The sequence below is a fragment of the Canis lupus genome, chromosome 24 (genome assembly GCF_011100685.1).
Source record: "Canis lupus familiaris isolate Mischka breed German Shepherd chromosome 24, alternate assembly UU_Cfam_GSD_1.0, whole genome shotgun sequence".
NCBI lineage: Eukaryota > Metazoa > Chordata > Mammalia > Carnivora > Canidae > Canis > Canis lupus.
The window spans coordinates 24,838,978-24,861,941 of NC_049245.1; the positions used below are offsets into that span (position 1 = coordinate 24,838,978).

General features: G+C 38.2%; 1 protein-coding gene across 6 annotated transcripts in view; it reads right to left on the minus strand.

Moving 5' to 3' along the window:
* The window catches only part of UQCC1 (ubiquinol-cytochrome c reductase complex assembly factor 1), a 96,624-nt gene that overhangs the window by 40,673 nt on the left and 32,987 nt on the right, over nt 1-22,964 (minus strand). For all 6 annotated transcript variants that reach the window (XM_038572105.1, XM_038572108.1, XM_038572106.1 and 3 more), the window contains 2 exons: nt 17,614-17,671; nt 2,812-2,920 (listed from right to left, as the gene is read on the minus strand). In XM_038572105.1, the coding sequence (XP_038428033.1) occupies nt 2,812-2,920; nt 17,614-17,671 (167 nt within the window). The remainder of the gene's footprint in view (nt 1-2,811; nt 2,921-17,613; nt 17,672-22,964) is intronic.

Here is a 22,964-nt window from a genome sequence, read left to right on the forward strand (position 1 = left end):
TCCTACAGGACTGCACTGATACACACTTGGACTAGAAACATACAAATCAAGTATCGCCTATCTGATAAGTGGGCTTTGAAACAATTTTAGAGGCTGAAATTCAATTTATTCATCCAACAGTATTTATTCATCCACTATTTACTACATAAGCAAAAAAACTACTATGTAGTTAAAAGAGGTCTCCTGCCTTTATAAATATGCAGTCAAGTGGAAGCAATGTTTTAAAGTAACACAGAAGGTTCAAAGTGCTGGAGATTAGGATGGAGATATTTATGGAGGTCCGAAGGAAATTCATGGTGACGGGATAAATAACTGAAAGATTCCTGTAGTTCAAGAGTTAGTAACCTATGGCTCATTAGCTATTCAAATTGTGGACAGTTGTGGCCCACAGGACTCTAGCAGCCCAACTGTCCAGCGAGTTTAGTCAATAGTGACAAGAAACAGGTTAACTAATTAGAAGAGCTACTGTTTCATTGCATGGCAGTCGGCCAAGGCTTTGGCTGGCCCAGGGGTGTCACTGGTTATCATTACGTGATGTGATAGTAGCAGCACCACCCTATGTCCATTAGGTGCTGCCATGGAGTTGGATAGTAAGTACCTGAGGGCATATGGAACACTCCGTGGGATTAAGGCTGCTGATACCACTCTGGGTAGCAGAGACATCAGAAAGGCCTGACAGTGAAAAAAATGGAACAAGGAACCAAAGAATACACAAAGACAGCACTCAATGACTCCAAAACAAATGATGATGATGCTGATGGCAACTAAAACTCTGACATATGCTATCCTCTTCTTGGAATAAACAGAAATACCAATGGTCTACTGTCTCAGAGAAAGGCATGTGAATGTCATTGAAGACACCTTTAAGACAAATCTATGTCCACTGTGCTTCCTATATATATATATATATATGTGTGTATATATATATATATACATATATATATATATATAGGGCCTCCAAAGACATGAGAATTTAGGAATACCCTCTCAGTAGGCAACCATCATCTCCATGATTTAGCTTCAAAGACCTCAATTTTACACATATAGTAAGCACATGATACCATTAGACAATGACAGGAGTGTGTGAAAATAATTACAATAAATAAAACGTGGTGACAACCTCCCACTCAACTCCCATGTAGCATGGAAAAATCTCTAAGACATATTGTTGAGTGAAAAAAATTAAATACATATTAGTACACAGAGGATGATTTCATGTATAATCTAATATACAAGGACGCCTGGGTGGCTCAGTGGTTAAGCATCTGCCTTCGGCTCAGGGCGTGATCCTGAGGTCCTGGAATCAAGTCCATATCAGGCTCCATAGGGAGCCTGCTTCTCCCTCTGCCTAGGTCTCTCTCTGGGTGTCTCTCATAAATAAATAAAATCTCAAAAAAAAAAAAATAAGTATACACACACAAAATCAATGCTATATATTTTCTATAGAGAACATAGAAAAGATCCTTAAAAGATATACACCAAAGTGGAAACAGTGATTACTTCTTAAAAGGAGGTAACTGGCCAGGAAAGAGATTGACGATTAAAGGGATTTCAGTCTTAATTAAAACATTTTGAATTTTTTTTTTTTTTAAACATTTTGAATTTTAAAAACAAACGTAAAGTAAAAACATCTTAATATAGGGGCACCTGGCTGGTTCAGTCATGGAGTGTGAAACTCTTGACCTCAGGGTCGTAAGTTTGAGCTTTCATATGGGTGTAGACATTACTTTTAAAAAATCTTTTTAAAAAATCTAATATATATATTAAGTTAAAAAGCCAAGATACAAAACTATGTATGGTTAAGCCCATTTGTGTTATGTTACAGAATATACATTTATAATTTGCATTTATATAGGAAACTAGAAGGATACACATCAACTCTTAACAATGGTGACTTTTGGCAGGTTGGAATGGGGAAACAACACTTGTCTTTACATTAAATGCTTTTCACTGTTTGATTTTTATTCTATGAACATGTATGACTTTTATAATACATATATAAACTCTGTTTATTCTTCAGTCCATAGGGAGAACTTTGTAATGGAAAAAAAAACAACCCATTTCATGACCCCATCTGATGGTTGTGCTTTAGATGATCCTAAGCTAGGAGGCTTAAGGAGAAAAAACAAGGGGATAAAACAAGGATTACAATCTACTAAAATATGGTCTAGATGCAAAAATACACAAAAGAAGAGATTACTATTTATATAAACAACTGTTTCTAATGCTTTGGTTTCATCTTTCCATTACCATTACATTCTATGTTTTATATGTATATATCCCCCTCTCTCAGGTTAATTATTAAATGTACTAACATACATTTTCAGCAAGTATGTTGCCAAATTATTCTAGGTTGTTAGTGATCAAGGAGCTTGTTTTTCAGTTCCTGAGGACAGTGCCGGCCCAATGCCAGGGTATTTCGATCAGAACTAATTTAGAGGAGGACTAGTTCAAACATTCAATTGGTGTCAAAGGCATAGTACCCTAAAACTTGATTACTATTTGATTTCTTCCATTCAACAAATCCATCCCTCTTACCACCATTATTTGGGATTAATAATTCCATTTTCAAACACAGGATGTCCTTGCATTGACAAATCATAATAATGTGTGCAAACACATAAAGTGTCCATGGTATGTCAGTCTTCATAGAGGCAGAAACAACTCTAACTGAATTACCACCTGACATTAGGCAGCATTACACAGAAATCTAAAAGCAAAGCTATTCTAGAACAGATAAAACATCAACTCAAGTCAAGCAATCCCTCACTGGAGTTTTCCTGGACCATAATCTAACAGCATTTTACTTACCCCCATAACTCTGCCACGCTGCTCAACATCCTCCCACATAAAATGAACTATGATCCGACACATATATTTCCCACTCCGGCCTTCCTGCTTCATTCGGACTAGACACATCCTGGGTGGTAAGAAGACATAAAAAGTAACTAGCTGTTTCTAATTTTTTATCACACCTTATAATTATACTGAAGGTCAGCTCATCTTGGTAATTTCAGTAGAGAACACATAATAAAAAAACTGGAAGTGATCTTGTTAAAAAAAAAAGAAATTTTCATTGAGGTACAACATAAATACTGTAAAGAACATAAATCTTAAGTGTATAGCTTGATGGATTTTTACATATTATATATATATATATATACACACACACACACACACACACACACACCCATGTAAGCAGCGAGATATCTAGAGATACGTCTATCTCAAGATAGAGATTATTTAGAGCACCTGAGAAGGCACTCTCCTACATGAAAGGAACCCACATTTAGTTATTAGAAGATAAGCAAGACAAAATCGTTCATTTTGCTGAATGAATACAGGAGTCCTATACAAGGGAAGTAATTTGCCCAGCACTACAGAGTAGTCTGTAAAGATGGGTATAGTGCTGTGCTGTCCAACACAGAAGCTACTAGCTACATATGCCTATTGAGCACTTGAAACGTGACTAGTTCCAACTGACACGTGGTATAGGTTTAAGATTTCAAAGATTTAGGGGTGCCTGGGTGGCTGTTGGTTAAGTGTCTGCCTTCAGCTCGGGTCATGATCCTGGGATAGAGCCCCACATCTGGCTCCCTGCTCAGTGGGGGGTATGCTTTTCCCTCTGCCCCTCCCCTTGCTCATGCTCTCTCTCTCTCAAATAAATAAAACATTTAAAAGATTTCAAAGATTTAGTTCAACAAAAAGACAAATACCTCAATTTTTTTATACTGCTTACATGCTGAAATATTATTTCAGATATACTGAGTTAAATAAAACCAATTATTAAAATTCAGTTCATTATTTTTCATTTTTTTTAAAATGGAGCTACTAGAAACTTTTAGTTCAATATATGACTTGCGTTGTTTGTTGGACAGTATCTATCTAGAACACAGATCACAGAAAGTATTCACCTGTGTAATTATCGTTTCCCGCATTACAATGTAAGTTCCACTGAGGACAAAGATCAAGTCCGGGCTTTTTTTTTTTTTTTTTTTTTTTAACCACTATATACCCAGGGCTTAAGTGTAGTGGGTACTTAATATTTACTTGCTAAATAAATAAGTGAATAAAACACCTCAGAGCTAGTTTAGGGCTTCTTCTCCTATACCACATTGCCTCTAATCAGTCTATAAGGGTCTCTGCTTAAGACCTTCCATAAGAATTATATTTTTAGGGGATCCCTGGGTGGCTCAGTGGTTTAGAACCTGCCTTCGGCCCAGGGTATGATCCTGGAGTCCCGGGATCGAGTACCGTGTCGGGCTTCCTGCATGGAGCCTGCTTCTCCCTCTGCCTGTGTCTCTGCCTCTCTCTCTCTCTCTCTCTCTCTGGCTCTTGTGAATAAATGAATAAAATCTTAAAAAAAAAAAAGAATTATATTTTATTAATTAGTAAATATGTATTATACTTAACTATAAATAAGAATATAAACCGGGTCATCAACTTTCCAAACGAGTTCCTTATCTCATTCTTAATGAGCTTCCTTATTTCTGTTACCTCTCATTAATTAGTTTTTAAGCGGCTATAATAGGACTACTCACCAAAAAGACAATTCTTGCTATAATTATGGAATATTCTATCTAAACTGACAATTCTGTCTCCATACACAATCCTACCCATTAAAATCTACAAATTAAAAATAAAATAAAGTAAAATCTACAAATTGAATTTAAATTTTTAAAAAATGTAAAAAAAAGAAAATCTACTAGCAATAGTATGATACAATGGAATGATTCCAGCCTGGCCTGCCTCAACATCTCTGGTAACCACTAAGATGGAGAAAAGAAAACATACTTATCAAATCTGCAGATGACAAGAAGTTGGGCAGGAAGACAAATATGCTGGATGACCCAACTATGAGCCAAAAATACTTCAACAGACTGTTTAAATGGGCTGAATCTAATAGAATGAATTTGAACAGGAATAAATCTAAGGTCCTGTACCTGGGTCTTAAAGAACTGCATGTAGCAGTGCAGGATAGGTAAGTCATGTCCATCTATGTGTGAAAAAGTCTAGGAGGCTTAGGTTGACAATTAACTAACTTCAAAGGAAGTCAAGGTGATGATGAGGCTGCCCCCCAAATTAATGTGATTTTAGATACAGTAACAGAAATATAATATCTTCCATGTGCAACAGTGAAATTTTTGTTCCATTCATCACAGGTCAGACTCTACTTGGAATACTACCCATAGTTTTGAACATCATATTTTAAGAGATAAGATGAAGAGATGAAAGATCAGAAGATAAATACCCTGAGAAAAATAGCAGAGTTGCTTTAAATATTGTAGAAAAGTGATTAGACTATTTGCCTAAGAATTAGAACCAAAAGGTGAGCCACAGAGGGAGAAAGAATTATTCAACACTGAACATTGAAAAAAATAACTTTCTAACAGGAGAGTTTCTGAAGTTTCAAGTGATGGAAAGAATAAACCCAAGACATAGAGAATCTGCCTACTTCTGAAGGACAAATAAATCCTTTGTGAGAACTCAGCTATTTGATAGGTTGACTACATGACCACCTTTTAACATCCCTTCCAACCATGAGGTTTGCTGATGTTATTTTAATTCTTTTTTTATTGTTTTAAATATTTTATTCATTCATTCATGAGAGACATAGAGAGAGAAAGGCAGACACAGGCAGAGGGAGAAGCAGGCCCCATGCAGGGAGCCCGAAGCGGGACTCGATCCTGGGACCCCAGGATCACGCCCCAGGCCGAAGGCAGGCACCAAACTGCTGAGCCACCCAGGGATCCCCTGATGTTATGATTTTAAATTTGTAACCTCTGAACCCAGTTAGTACCTAAGAATTAACACTTTCTAACAATAAAAACAGGTCACGGAAAAAGATCTGGCTACTTCATATGATGTAGGATATATTCCAAAGCAGAAACAAACTGGGGAAATTTCAATGGTCCTTTTTTTTTTTTTTTAAAGATTTTATTTATTTATTCATAGACACAGAGAGAGAGAGGCAGAGACACAGGCAGAGGGAGAAGCAGGCTCCACACAGGGAGCCCGACGTGGGACTCGATCCCGGGTCTCCAGGATCACACCCCAGGCTGCAGGCGGCGCCAAACCGCTGCGCCACCAGGGTTGCCCAATAGTCCTTTTTCTTAAGATTTTTCTTAAAGTTAATCAAATCGTTCATGTCAGACTCTCACCTGAAAAGACACGGTGAGTTTTGATGCTTACATGTCGTCAGAGGCCAATTCATCAACAGCAAGTGAGGTAATGGAATTCTTCATTTATTTGAAAATTCTGTAGTTTGTTAATACACCTGCCCTCTGAGGTTTAAAAGGCACAGATTTTCTCAGACCATAAAGTATACATTATGCTATGCTCACCTCAAGTGTAGCTACCATCTGTCACCATAGAACTCTATTACAATACCATTGACTATACTCTTGATGATGTACCTTTGATCTCCATGACTTACTTATTCATTCCTTAAACTGAAGGCCTGTATCTCTCACTCTGTTGCACCCATTTTGCCCATCCCTCACCCTCCCTTCCCTCTGGCAACCATCAGTTTGTTCTGTGTATTTATGAGTCTGTTCTGCTTTTATTCATTTGGGTTTTTGTTTTTGTTTTTTTTTTTTGGTTCCATACATTAGTAAAATCATATAGTATTCTTGTTTCTCTTATTTAAAATTTTAGCATCATACACTCCAGGTCCATCCTTGTTGTCAAAATGGCAAGATCTCAACGTTTTTATGGCTGAGTAATATTCTACTGTGTGTGTGTGTGTGTATACATATCATATATATTATTTTTTTAATATTCTTTATTCATCTATTGATGAACACTTTGGTTGCTTCCATATCTTGGCAATTGTAGTTAACACTGCAATAAACACAGAGGTGTGTATATCTTTTCAAATTCATGTTTTCACTTTTGGGTAAATACCCAGTAGAATTACTGGACCATATGGTATCTCTGTTTTTAATTTTTTGAGGAACCTACAGTGTCTGCACCAATTTACATTCCCAACAGCAGTGCATGAGGGTTCCCTTTTCTCCATATCCTTGCCAATGCTTGTTATTTCTTGTCTTTTTGATTCTAGCCATTCTTACAGATGCAAAGTGGTATCTCACTATAGTTTTGATTTGCAAAGCCCTGATGATTAGTGATGTTCAGCATCTCTCCATGTGTCTGTTGGTCATCTGTGTCTTCTTTGGAAAAATGTCTATTCAGGTCCTCTGACCATTTTTCATAGGATTATTTATTTTGGGGAAATGTTGAATCATATAAATCCTTTATATATTTTGGACATTAACCCCTTATCAGATATATCATTTGTGAATATCTTCTCCCATTCAGTAGGTTGCCTTTTCATTTTCTTGAAAAAGCTCTATATAAAAGCTTTATCTTCTGGTGTAGTCCAGGTATTCCTACTGTCCACACTTTATAATTGAGGAAACTGAGTCTTAGAGAAGTAACTTGCCTAGAGTTACAAACCTAGTAAAGGGTAAGATCTGAACCCTGATCATCTGATCCCAGAGTTATACTGTCTTTCTGCCTCCTGTAATGACTAGTACAAATCTTACAGAATCCATTTACTCTGCTTTCCATTTAATCTTCACAAGGGTAATAACAGTTTCAAAACTAGCATCACATTAGAAAAAGCATATCATAAGGGGAAAGACTGGCTAACTTGAGGCAAGCATACCTACAACAACCAAAAGTAACTGCTGGCCACCTAACAGGAAAGAAAAAACTAAAAATATATTGAAAACAGGGATCCCTGGGTGGCGCAGCGGTTTGGCGCCTGCCTTTGGCCCAGGGCGCGATCCTGGAGACCCGGGATCGAATCCCACGTCGGGCTCCCGGTGCATGGAGCCTGCTTCTCCCTCTGCCTATGTCTCTGCCTCTCTCTCTCTCTCTCTCTCTGTATGACTATCATAAATAAAATAAAAAAAAAAAAAAGAAGATACATAAAAAAAAATAAAAAAAATAAAAAAAATAAAAATATATTGAAAACAAACACACAAAAAATAGCACAGCAACTGAGACTTAACAGTGAGGAGAACACACTCAGCACAACTCAAAAAAGATAGCCTGGCAAAGTGTAACTAAGAGTTATCAGAACCTCCTGAATCATCCAGAAAAGCTTAAAGTACATGGCAGGTGAAAAGAAAATGAATGAAACAAGTTCAAAACGGTAAACAAAAGCAAAAAAGATCTGAAGATCCCAGTACCCACTACGAAACAAACCCAACTGTCAACAATCATGTTTGAGTCACTAAGTAAACTATATTCCACAACAATTGAGAACACTAGGTTTATATAACAGAATGGGATAGCTCTACTTCAATTTACATTATGGATGCATTCCTCATAATAAATGTTTAAGTGTTGAGAAGTCAATTACATTTTACTACTGATTCATAATTTCAGAGCTCTGTCCTGGGAGAAATGGCAGAGGGAAAGGGGCGATACTTCCCTGCTAAAACGTAGTAAGAACTGCCTTTATGAATGCAAAGTAAACTTTAAAAAGAGATAATCTTCCACTCAAACCTAAAGCTGCCCTAAAAATAGACTATTTTTTAAAATATTTTTACAGGGGTACCTCCATAGCTCAGGGGTTGAGTGTCTGCCTTTGGCTCAGGTTGTGATCCTGGGGTCCTGGGATCAAGTCCCACATCGGGCTCTCCGCAAGAAGCCTGCTTCTCCCTCTGCCTATGTTCTCCTCTCTGTGTCTCTCACGAATAAATAAAATCTTTAAAATTAAAAAAAAAATTAAATAAAAAATTTTTTACAAAGAAAGAACCTAGCAATAAAAATAATCTTGTATTAATTAATGAAATTAACCATTCCTTTAACAAGTATTGACTAAGCACCTACTCTGAGTATAGACTTAAGTCTGTATATAAACTACTGTTTAGGAGCAATTCCAGTTACCCCTCCCAAGTTTGATGATGTTCTTAAACCCACAATTTATTATTGAGGTTTTAAGCTTCACAGTACTATCCTTGTGTCTCAGTGATTCCAGTGGCTCATAAATAATACTGATCTTATTTACATATAAGGAAAGCAAATAACCCAGCTAGCAAAGTAAAGAAAAAAAAGGAGTGGTCAAGCCCTAGCCTTGGCTCCCAACTATCACTAAAAGGAAAGCACAGAGGTGGGGGAAAAGGGAAAAATACTCACTCACTAGGAGTCTCAATAAACAAAGGGCTAAATATAAATTTTACCGTATGGCAAATAATAATAGTGATTACTACCGTTTATGACATCCTCCAGTAACAGACTCGTCACTTGAAAATGCATTTGCATTCACTCTCTCTTTCATCAACTATAACTGTTCCCATTTCACAAAAACAAAAACAAAACAAAAAAACCCCTGATGCTATGAGGAAAGAAGAGAAGGAAGTAAAGAGGCTTCATCCTCTAGGCTTATAAAAATGTTGCAGTGTTTCCCCATCTTAAAATAAAAAATGTTTCCTCTCCATCTTGTTTCTCCCTTTAGTGACCACCTTTCTTAATCACCTGGAAAGCCTTAAAATGTAGTTCATAATTACTTTAAAAACCTAAGTTGCGGGATCCCTGGGTGGCGCAGCGGTTTGGCGCCTGCCTGCCTTTGGCCCAGGGCGCGATCCTGGAGACCCGGGATCGAATCCCACGTCGGGCTCCCGGTGCATGGAGCCTGCTTCTCCCTCTGCCTGTGTCTCTGCCTCTCTCTCTCTCTCTCTCTCTATGTGTGTGTGTGACTATCATAAATAAATAAAAATTAAAAAAAAAAAAAACCTAAGTTGCCCAATGGAAAAGAGCAGAGCTGGAATGAAGCCTGAACTCCCTCTCTTTCCCCTAAGGTTCAGTATCTCCCTGGGCAGTGTCGGTATCAGCATGTTCCCCCATTCTGTGACAGCTAGAGCCTCTTCCTCCTACATCAGACAAGGAGGAAGACAGGAACACTGCCTGCAGAGTTCAAAGGAACAAGAGTCCTAACCATGCTTTCCTCCTCTCTGCCTAAATCTGGGAGGGAAAAATTCTTGTTATTCTTGACGCTGACCTCCTGCCATGTATTGGCAGTTCTGAGTATCCTGTCCCGCTTGTTCTGTTTGGGCCTTCTGACAATGCCAGTTGTGTTTTGGCCTTGTTTCTCCCTAATGGTAGTTTATAAAGCTGCTCAGAGAGGATCTGATTTTGACTTCAATGAAAACTAGTGGGCATTTAAGGTAGGTCTGTCACTCCGGCTGCTATGAAGGAATCCCAAAAGGGGCTTTCACGTAGCTTGTTTCCCTTACTCTGCCACCAGCTGAGGCCAAGCAAGGAAGCAGAGCCTACATGCCCACACTCAAGTCTCAGCAGTGTGCTAATGAATAAGTTTATTTATTTGTGAGCTGGCATGCTTACCCTTTCCCGGGGCTATGTACATGGCTATCTCCACTTAGTTTCTTAAACTCCCTCCCCGTGAAGCCTAACCTTTATGTGTGGAATGTGGGGGCCACAGGACAGTCTGTGGACAGACAAGTGGGGTGAAGCACTTCCTGAAGCCATCTCACCTGACATTGAGGCTCCTCTAGGAACTACACCTGGCCCCTGTGGCCCGCCTGTCAGGTCCACTATAGAGAACAAGCTCCTGGGTAGCATGTACCAGTACTTTTAGGTTATGCAATGTTGATAAAATGATGCTGCATAGGCCTTTGGTTTGTGCAAAAAGCTACATGCGTGAATGAACAGAGTGACTGGATGGGGGAGAGAGAGAAAGGATGTGTACATGGCCAGGGCTCACCATATATAGCAGGTCTGGAGCTGCTGGAATCCAGCGAGAGCTTGAAAGCCCTACAGCTACATCAAAACTGCTGTGGCGGTTTTAAAGAGCCTCTTGCAAAGGCCAGGAGAATCTGCCAGGGTGTCCTCTGGCTGGACTGAGACTGGGACCAGTCTGTTTTCCAACCCCTTCCTACCTGCACAAGTTACTTTTCTTCTTTCCCAGAGGCTTCTTCCCCCAGACTTACAAAAATGTTCCAGTGTTTCCCCCTCTTAAAAAAAAAAAAAAAAAAAAAAAAAAAAAAATGCTTCCCCTCTGTCCTGTTTCTCCCTCTAGTGATCATCTTTCTTAATCACTTGGAATGTCTTAAAAAGTAGTTTATAATTACCTCTTATCCTCCTAAAAACTCCTTAACACCCCATGTGCTCTGGTTTTAGACCCCAGGAGGCCAATGCAACTGCTTCCTTTGACCATCTCCAGGCAGTCCCCCTTCCCCTTGTGCTTCCATAAGATCTGCATGTCTGCTATACATAGCACTTATTACCCTGTACTGTTTTCAGGTCTACTTACTTGTTGCCTCTCCCAGAACATAGACAGTTCCATACAGTTGATGATCAGTGCTATGCTGTTCATATTCATGGGAAGAAACCCCCATCCCCATGACCACCAAAAGGAGACACTCGAAGTACTGCAGAAGGAACAGTTAGCTTTGAATTTGAGTCTCAGATCCTTCATTGCAGATGAAGAGGCCTGTGACAAATTCCTTAAAATCATCAAAATCATCTCCCCAATTGTAAAATGAGGGGGTTGAACTAGATGTGTTTTATTTTTTATCTTTTTAAAAATATTTACTTATTTACTTGAGAGAGAGAGAGGGAGAGAGAGAACAGGGGGGAGGGGCAGAGAGAGAGGGAAACAGACTCCCAAGCTGACTCCACGCTAAGTGTAGAGCCAGATGCAGGGCTCAATCTCATGATCCTGAGATCGTGACCTGAGCTGAAATCTAGAGTCAGTCACTGAACCAGCTGAGCCACCCAGGCACCTCTAGATCTGTTGTTTTTAAGCTGTGGTCTGAGTTTCCACAGAATTATGTAAGGGTCCCTTACCAGTGGGCACATTGTAAAGATCTGAAGTGAGGTCATTCCCACTTCCTCAACCCAAGTAGCAATTCTTTATCTATTCGTACATGGTAACTGAACATAAAATTTCATTTTTTAAAAAGATTTTATTTATTTATTTGACAAAGAGAGAGGGCACAAGCAAGAGGAGCAGCAGATGTAAGCAGAGGGAAAAGCAGGCTCCATGCTGAACGGAGTAGAGTGCCTCAACATTGGGGTTCAATCTCAGGACCCTGGGATTATGACCTAAACTGAAGGCAGACACTCAACCAACTGAGCCAACCAGGCACCCCTAAAATTTCATTTTTAAAAAGGGCTCAGCTGGTAAAAAGATTAAACCACTAGACCCCTACACCTGCAATGCTTTACATTTAAATCATCTCTACACACAATGTAGCCTTCAAACCCAAAATCCCGAGATCAAGAGTCACATGCTCCACAGATCAGACCAGCCGGAGCCTCTACAATTTACAGATTTATGTTTAAGAATAAGCAGGTACTTCAAATAATAAATAGCATTAATAAATGTTTATTTTAAAAGTAAATTAATTAAATAATATTAGTATTAATAAGCAATTATTTAATTATTACTTCAGTAGTTTTAATTACCAATGAGGAAAGCAACTTAATACTTTGAGCCACCCAGATCTATACTTTGAATTTCCTCTCCACCATGTACTAACTAGTTGTTTGGGCAACTTCTCTGACTTCTCTAAGCTGCTGATTCCTCATATGTGAAATAAAAATAAACTAGTTGTAAGAATGTGTGAGAAAGGGATCCCTGGGTGGCGCAGCGGTTTGGCGCCTGCCTTTGGCCCAGGGCACGATCCTAGAGACCCGGGATTGAATCCCACGTCGGGCTCCCCGTGTATGGAGCCTGCTTCTCCCTCTGCCTATGTCTCTGCCTCTCTCTCTCTGTGTGTGACTATCATAAATAAATAAAAATTTTTAAAAATTAAAACTTAAAAAGAAATAAAGAAAATTTAAAAAAAGAATGTGTGAGAAAATATATGTAAAATAAATAAAAGATAAATAGATACTAGTAAAAAGCTTAGTAATTATTATATTTATGATACACCTGACTTTAAAATAATTTTTAAAAATACAAACTGCAGGGGCACCTGGCTGGCTCAGTCTGTGTTGCATGTGACTCTTGATCTCTGGGTTGTAAGTTCAACCCCCATATTGGGTATATAGATTATTTAAAAATGAAATTAAATAAATAAATAAACAAAATAAAAATTAAATAAATAAAATTAAATTTAAAAATACAAACTGCAATTTACTCTCTGCATTCCATCTCCATCATAGGCATATTCTAATTTTATTTAACCAATTCCGTTTTCTAAAATTAACTTCTGCATCTAGAAAGTATTAGTATTTCATGACTACAAGAGAAGTCTCTAACAAATCTATTAAAGCCAACATAAATTCCAGCTACATACATGTAACCACCAGAGAAACTTAAGTAGGAGCAGAGCTCTGTCATTCTCACCCAACCAAAAGACAACACCAGGACCTTTCCAAATGCTGTGGGGCCCAAGTCAAACCTGGGGCTATCAGTTACTTAATGAACAATTATTGATACAAACTAAGAGTAAGACATGGAACTGAGGAAAGTAATACCCCATTCTCAAATCTTTCTGAAAAGATAATAAAAGTAATTCTTGCTCTCAATAAATACACCATCCACAAAGAAGACTGAAACAATAAAACATAATAATGTTTGTATGACCAAGGTGTCTAAAATTCTGAGAACATAGAAGAGGAACTAACTCTTGCCCTCAAAGGGTAGGGAAGGCTTCAAAGAGAAGTAATATCTGAGTTGGATACTGAATGAAAAACAGGAGTTTGTCAGGTGGAGAGGAGGAAGAAGGGCTTTCAGGACAGAAGAAAACTTTGTACAGAAGACTTGATATTTCTATTATTTAATATTGTATTATCTTGCAGAGGAGAAAGTGGTGATGATAGTGGTACCTAGAATAGCACCATACGAGACTAGCAGAGGTGGCATATTTAGTGGGGTATGAATGCCATGCTAAGAAACATACTTTGTCCCGAGAATAATGGAGAATAATTAAGGAGTGTGTGTGTGTGTGTGTGTGTGTGTGTGTATGTGTGTGTGTGCTGATTCAATTTGTATTGAGAAGACCAATGGCATATGAAGATGGAAATTGGAGGCCCAAGACCAGTTTCCAGGTACTGCTGCTTATAACCCAGTAAAATCAATTGAATGGATAACATCTTAAATTTTTCTTTAAAGTGAATTCAGGGATCCCTGGGTGGCGCAGCGGTTTGGCGCCTGCCTTTGGCCCAGGGCGTGATCCTGGAGACCCGGGATCGAATCCCACGTCGGGCTCCCGGTGCATGGAGCCTGCTTCTCCCTCTGCCTGTGTCTCTGCCTCTCTCTCTCTCTCTGTGACTATCATAAATAAATAAAAATTTAAAAAAAATAAAAAATAAAAAAATAAAGTGAATTCAAATGGAATGGAAAATATCAGATTATCTGACATTGGTAGGGATAAGTTTTTCAAAACTGTAGTATCAGATATGTGTGAGTTCTGGGTTGCAAAGTAAAATTTATTTTTTACTGTGGGTCATGGTAAAAAAAGTTTGAGACCAGATAAAAGGGTTTCTGATGTGGACGCCTGAATGGATTGCAGTGCCATTGTCCAGGACAGGGAACAGAGGAGGAGGCCTGCCTTTATTAAGTCCACATTTGGATTCAGGGAAGCCAGACAGCAACCTTTCTTAACAATTTTTCAGCAACCACAGTCAAAACTAATCTTGTTCAGCAAAGACAAAGGACACATGGTCATTGCAGCTGCAGGCTCACATGAATACACAACTGATAAGGGCCCTCTAGAAACTGGAACTACCCAGAAAAACTTTAGAACTGGTGAAAGCAGACAGGATAAGGGAATCATCAACACCTCCCCCAGGGAACTAAAAGGATGTGAGAAATCCTGTCCCTATTCTTTTTTTTTTTTTTTTTTTTTTATTTATTTATGAAAGTCACACATAGAGAGAGAGGCAGAGACACAGGCAGAGGGAGAGGGAGAAGCAGGCTCCATGCACCGGGAGCCCGACGTGGGATTCAATCCCGGGTCTCCAGGATCGTGCCCTGGGCCAAAGGCAGGCGCTAAACCACTGCGCCACCCAGGGATCCCCTCCTGTCCCTATTCTAAGAGCCAATTGGGAGCAATCACCCTTGGGAACCCAAGCAAGCTTTCTGCAAAGTCCACTTCCAGGGTATTCTGTTTATTAGGGGTTATTTTTTTTCTTGAGGGGTGAGGAGGATTCTTTTATAACTGCTTTCTAAGCCTTTCTACTTCTCCCTCATACTACCACCTACAGGAGTTATTTCAACCCTACACATCTCTAGCAAGTCGACTTAGTCCCATAATACTGGATTTGGCTACCCCGCAGTTATCCTCCTGGAGTGTCAGGCTAAGAGAAGAAGGCAGGAAGAACATAGCTTCTCCATAGATTTGGAGTGGATCCATTACTCCTAATACCCCTATTGCTTAGAAGAGAAAGTTTCCCCAATTCTTCTTGGAGGATGACAGCACAGTTGGGCACCAAACCGCATTTATGACAACCCTGACCATTAAATTCCTCCATAAACCTGCTTTAGACACTTCAGACAAGTGGCTGTCCTCAAATACTCCATGTCCTTGCACATATGTTCTGTGTTTTGCTCCTGATATTCCCTCAACCTAGAATGCCCTCCTTTTCTCTGACAGAAATTCTACTCATCCTTCATGGTACATCTCAATGTCACTTCTACCACAGAGCCACTCTTTACCCAATAATCTCAATAATCTTCTCCATGCCTCCAACACCAAATTTGGTTTTAGTCATACCTATAGTATCTGTTTGCACCTTGGGCACAGCACTTCTTTCACTGTCATCCATTATAGGCAATTGTACTTTCAGCCTGGTATTTGCTAGATTAAGTTTCTTAAGGTGCACCCCATGTCAAACCCTTCTCTCCAAAGCCCCACAGTCCTTAACTACAGTGAGTTCTCAATAAGAATTTGCTGGTTCAAACTGAAAAGCTATTGATTCATTCCACCAAAGCCTGCAGATCATAACAACTAAAGAGGAATGGGGGGGGGGGGGAGGAGACCAAGTGTAGATCTGAAGCAGACAGCCTCCCTCCCCCTACTTAACTGGTAGTAGTACTCCCCACTCCTCTGAGAAATTAAAACCAACCTCAGCAAGGAAGGCACAGCAGGCATGTTTGGAAATGGTGTCTATCTTGAAAGAACTATAAGTAGTTTCAAGGTTCTCTTGCCCACTATTAGTCAGGGATTGACCTTGGGATGTGGTCACAAGGATTATATATTTTATTTTGCCATCCACTCCCTCTAACACTCTGATACCTCTAGCTATATGGGTAATAAAGAGTCTTTCATACAAGCTCTGAATATTATCTTTGAGCTCCTCTGGGAACAGCCTAGCCTCCTCTCAACCCTCCCACCTTTCCAGTGAGTAATTCTGCAGTGCCACCTCTGCAGTCCTCTCCTTTTGAAAAAGTGGTTTTCCTCTCAGTATATCCAGCTTCCCTCCCTAAACCTTTTCTTAACCTTCACCATTCAGAAAAAAGGTAGCCTGCCTTCTCAACTGCCTAAAAGACATGGTACATTTCAAAGAATAGACAGAACTAGTAAAGGTTTTGATAGTTGTGGCTTCCTCTGTGATCCCATAGGCACTATTTACTTACTCAGATTTATTAAAGAACTTAGCCATTCTGACTTATCACTATTGTAAATGTCTTATCTCCCTCATTAGACTGTGAGCTTCTTGAGAACCACTGTTACTCCCAGCAAACTGCCCAGGACATAGTGTGCACTCAAGGAAGTACCCGCTTATAAAAAATAACATAAAATAAGTTGCCATCTTATGCCCCTTAGCCAATCTCAGTGTCTATGAGAGTTCAGAAGGAGAAATATTTCAGAGGTGATCAAAACCAAAAAGTCTTTATATAGTAGTCTGTCCTGTGATGCAAAGCTCAGCTGAAGGCAGTCTCAAACAAGGGTCCTTTTGACAGAGCAACCATTCCCCACGTTCCTCAGATACTCACTATGGTCAAAGTAGTAAACTTAGTTCTCTAGAATTTACTTTCCCGAGATCTGGCAGTTCAATAAATGCATTCCCCAGCCCCCACTTCAACGTCTCTCCTATATCCTTCTGACCTTTAATACTGTGTGTAACATTAGATGAAAAATTGATTTTTTTTTTTTTTGGCTACTTAATTTGCAGCTGAAGAAAAAATATACTGTTTAAGGTGTTAAATATTTTTACATGCAACAAACCTGGCATGAATCTAACCTGTATGCACATTTTAGAGGTACAGGCGTAAATGTCAGTGCTGTAATTTGTTATAGGTTTCTGATGACCAGCAATGAAAATGACCACGGATTCTCACAATTCAAACCACTTTTACGTAAATGTGAACTTTCCTAAAACAGCCAAGGGAGAGAACTTTCCATCTGAGCTCAGAGAGTCTCTTAGAGATACTGATAGCATTGTTCACTAGGTTAGGTGTTCTTTGAGAAAAGCCTACAAATACTAGTTTCTTTCTGGGACTATGCTTTGACCTTTAATAAAAATGTGCTTTAAGACACTAGTTATTAAAATGAAAGGAACAGTTTTTAATGCCTAAACAACTGCCATTTTACATAATCAGCCCTGCTGAAGGCTATACCTTACAAGTCAGCAGTGTTAAAAAAAAAAAAAATACATTTGGTAACTTCATTTAAATTGCTCACTTACCAGACATGAAGTAGAGTTATAAGAAACCATGAATTGAATGTATCAGGCATCTGACATCCTAGAAAATAACAATAAAGTATAAATATGTGAGGGTTTAGAGAAGGAATACTGACTATATATTAAATATTGGTAGGAGTCTATTCAACTCAAATACTTGGCAGTTACAGTGCTCTCTGATTATGCGACCATGAGAGGGCCAGTGGAACCACAGGACAAAATGACAGACTGAAAGAGCATTGAATACAGCCAGAATGCATAATCCTCACTTTAATCCTGAAGAAAGGTATTGAATGCCTTCCAGTTACAGCCCTGTACCACTTTGCTGTGTGGCCTTCAGCATATCGCTTTTCTACTCAGATGCTTGGTTTTCTCACTTTGTATAATGTGGCCTAGATGATCTGTATGGTTCCTTCCAACTCACATGCTATTTTCCCTTTCTGGTCTCAAATTCATCTGGAAAGGTAGGCAGATACTACTTTACCTACCCCACTTAAGTATAGGTGTCTTTCACTGGAACTCTACTGAGAAGTCTAAGTTCTAGTTTCTTTTTCCCGCCTTCCTTCTTTAAGGCAACTCAGTGTACTATGAACATGGGTATGCTAAATGATTCACCCAAAATAAATGACCAAGAGAAAAAATGGGGCTCTAGGAAGCTGCAGATGAATAAGAAAGCATATCACATCTAATGAAAGGCCATTCATCTCCCCCCAAGAATGACAAAACCTTAAGATATTAAAACTCAGGTCAATGCTTAGACATCCATATCTCCCAATTCTCAGATGGCTACGAAATGCCTCTGGCTAGATGAGGGCCCCCCCACTGAATTTACCCTTTTATCACATAACAGAAAGAAAAGCTGGTGCAAGAGGACAAAGAAAAGTGACTATCAGTGATCAATTTGGGCCCTTTGGGTAGAATTTGTCCTACCCTGCAGTAAACAATGAAATATACAATGTACTAAATGATGACAAACTGGGGCCACTAGGAGAGAAAACACAGAGCAGAATCTCTGTGAAGAAGAACACTAACATCACCAATAATAATAAAGAACTCTAATTCCTTGCGGGCTTACTTTGTGTGAGACACTGTAACTGATGCTTACATGCACGAGCTCAATGAATCCTACCAACAGGCCTATGAGGTGGGTATTAACAATAACCTCAATGACAGGTATGAAAATGGACTCTCAGAGAGATCATGACAATTGCCCAAGCTCACACAGCTATAAAATGAAACATCTAGGATCAAATTCAGATCTGCTTGCTCCTAGGCACTTCAGTCTTAATCACTAACTGCTTCTCTAATACTAATATATCAGAAACTAACATTCGCTAAGGACCCATATTTCCTGCCAGGTCCACTGCTAGTCACATCAATACATTATCTCACTTAGTCCTCACTTTAACCCCGAAGGGAGGCATTATAATCCTCAGTTTAGAGATAAGGAAACAGGCTCAAAAAGGCTAAGTAACTTGAGGGCAGACACAATATAACAAGCTAGTGGTTGGGCTGGAGTTTAAGTCCAGGTCTGTCACAAAGTGACACCAAAATACTCTGGTGAGCTTACTGGGAGGTGCCCAGCAGTTGTCAAGTGGACTTCCTCTTGGAACCCAGCAGGAGGGAGGTGAAGGCTGGCCTGGCCAACCATACAGCTATTAAGACACATGCCATCTGAGAGTGGGCCAACCACTCTCCACCTAGAACAAGAATAGCCATGAGAAACTCTCAAGCCCAGATCTGAAGTTGGGTCTTTTTTGGATGCTAGAACAAAACATTAAAAAGAAAAGTTTTCTTGGAAGTCTGTCTTTCAATCTGGAAAATGAAAATTGGCTGCTTCTAAAGGACAATCTGTTCAATTGCTACCTCTACATCAAAGCTTCTCAGCAGCCTCCAGGAGCCTTTCCAATTTTCTCCGAGAGGGAATCAATTCTTGGGCTGGAAAGCACAGACAGACAGACAGGCCAGCAGTTGGACCTGGGTCACAATTTTCCATTCTGGGGGTCGGCTCAGGGCTAACGATGGGAAAAGAACTGGCATTTTGATTCCCTGTACCCACTGGGATCAGAACAGAAACCCACAAAGTAAAGGCCTAAGAAACAAGACCACTGAATGTCAGACCATGAGCATTGCAAAAACATAGCAGATCTTTAGCTCAATGAACCGTGTTTAAACACTTCAAAGTTAAAATCCATTATTGTCTTTTGTCAAGATCACACTCTTGTACCAATACATCCTCAGTGCATTATTTTCTGAGGCTAGGTACTTTCATTGGATAAAAATTAAGTAATTCATCACTGTTATGGAGTGGTAGTATCAACACAGTTGTTTGTTTAATACAGGCTCTGGGGTCAGACTTTTCAATTCAAAATCTTGACTGTTATCTCTTACTTGCTAAGTGACTCTAGGTAAAATTATTTAGCTTTCTCAGTGCCTCAGCTGTCTTCTCTGTAAAAATGGGGAGAGTAAGAGAACCTACCTTATAGGTATTTGTGAGGATTAAATGAGATAAGGCTTGTAAAATGTTTAGTACAATAGTTAATATTTAATAAGTACTCAATAAATATTTACTATTGTTGTTTCTCAGTGTGAATTATTTAAACACTAGGGTTTAAAAATATCTTAAATAGCTCACTATTTAAGACTATGTCAATAAAATGATGAACCTCAATCACTGACTCAGAACTTATTCATTAAGGAGGCTCCTCTCCAAAGTATTAAGTCTAAAAGTATTAAGAGCTAAAGACAAAGCAGTTTTTAGACAGTATGGAATTTCAGTATAGAATTAAACACAAACTTTATTGATTGGCTTCATCTGTTCCAAAGTGCTCCTCATAACAAAACTCATCTCCAAAAAACCCCAGTTAGCAAGCCACTGCATGCTCACAGAGGGTATGCTCACTGATGCTACAAATGACATACACCATATCAGAACATCTTGGAAACAACAGGAGTCTGGCTGTGAAGGTATCTCACCAGTCAGAGTCCCCAAGGTTTAGGTCTCTGGATCAAGACCTTTGAGCTCTGAGATGATAGAGAGTCTATAACTTGGGCATTTTATGGGGGCCTATCCAAGAGACTACAGGCCTATTTTTTACTCACAAGCACACTGTGAGTAAAAAACTCATTCTTATACACCTTCATGAATTAACACTGGCTTCACTTTTGTTGGAAGAGTAAGGATGAGAATGCTGAGCTACCTAAGCCTCTATATCCTTTTAAAAAGTTACTGAATGCTCTGGACTCTAAAAGTCAAGCCCTAAAATACCAAAACTCCAAGGAAGCAACAGCCACTTTAAAGGTGTAATCTTGGGAAACAATGTATATATTCTCTTCTTTTACCCCAAATCTGTCTGGCCTACTCTTTAGAATCTTTTTTTTTTTTTTTTGGAAGATGCAAGAAAGTCTCATTATTTTGTAGATATTTCTCTGCCTTCAAATGGTATTTTTCAGATTGGCTCCCTTTTTTATTCACTACCCACAGTTCAGAACCACTTTGGTTTGATTTTAAAATGTAATATACCCACAAATGACAAAGATGGACCACAATGGAGCATAATACAAATGAACAAGCTATAAGTCTAATATTGAGGTGTACATAACTCTAAGATATATATATATATATATATATATATATATATCAGTTTATAATAATAGAGTATCTCCTAGAGGTAGTTCTCATTTAAAAGCAATAACATACAAAAAATATTAAAATGAATTATAATTTCTAATTTGCAGTTACATTCATTCATAAGCAATATGTTATAGTGGAAAAATTCCTGGCCTTTAAGCCAGACAACATATGATCAAGCCTTAGCTAAGCAACTTTGGGTTACTTAGTCTCTTAAGTTTCAACTATTTCTGAAATGAAAATAAGAATACAAGCCTTCCTACCCTATAAGGTTCTACAACTCCTAATGAGACAGTGTAAAAGCATACCATGTAAATGTGAATTATTAGCATATAATGGTAATAATAATTTTTATAAATTTGTATTTTTAAGTAGCTTACAAAAGCTTATAAATTGAAACATGATATGTTACCTTAAATATGTAATAATAACCTCATTAATCAATCTATAATACTAACTCAAGGATCTTAAAAAATGAGGACTAAGACAAAGAGAACTAGTAAACATTTCAAAATAATTATAAATTCATGAGTTATTTATGGAATCAAATATTAAATAGATATCTGAGGATGAGGTTTTAAAAAGATCTGATGAAAAGTACTTGAGGGACATACATGCAATCCAGAAATCACTTAAAAATCCAGCTTCTAATATGAATAGTTTCTTCATCAAGTAGACAAAGAATATTTTCTCCTTTCAGACCAATTTGTCGTAATATGAGGAGTTTTTAGAGATTAAAAACAAGCAAGAAAGTTTTCTTTTGTCACTATGAATAAATAAGAAACAGAAGGTAGACACTAAATCAGGATTATAAGTCAGTAGGGTATTTTAAGTTCCTAACATAACATCAATTTGCTGAAATTGTAAAATCACCAAAACAACTTGCATTTGGTTTTTAAAAACCAAAATAGCTATTAAATAATCCAAACTGCAACTAGCTATCTTCCTTGTTTAACATAATTCCATATAAATATTTGCTTTCCGTGAAAAATATCAAGATATACAGTTAAGTGTTTGTTGCTTGCAGGATAATGGCTGTTACCACAGATGTGCACAGCACACATTATTTTCCAAAATCTGTGGAACTGGAAACAGCTTAAACTTTCCTAATTACTTCACAAGTACCTGCTTTAACTAACTTTATTTATAACTAAGAGGTTTATGGCTTCAAAATAAATACTATATTTATGTAATCAATTGATAATGGTGGTCTAAACCAGTAAAACCCTTTTGGAAAACAATTTATCAATGGGATATAAATAAAAAATTATATATATATATATATATATATATATATATATATATATATATATATATGTATATACACCTTTTGACCCAACTGTCCTTCAACAGAAAGAAAACAATCATTAAGCATATGCCAGAACTAACCAAAAACAATTAAAAACTAGAAATAAAAGGAATGATTGGCATAAAAGTTCACTTCATGTCAAAATGCTAAGTAAAACATCCAGAATATAAACAGGATTTGTTTACTATGAGTATTCGTATGTAAAAAGATGCATGTGTGGAAAAAATGTCAAAGTACTGGACAAATTTTTAGGTTTCCTCTTTTTTCAAACTTGTTAAAAATGTCTTATTTATAGAGTTCTTTTGCCGTTGTTTATTCTATTAAAAGAGAAAAATAAGCAGCTTTTATTACACACTTTGTACAGGAAAAACTGTTTCACTAGTGACTCAAAACCTATCCTACTAAGATACAGTC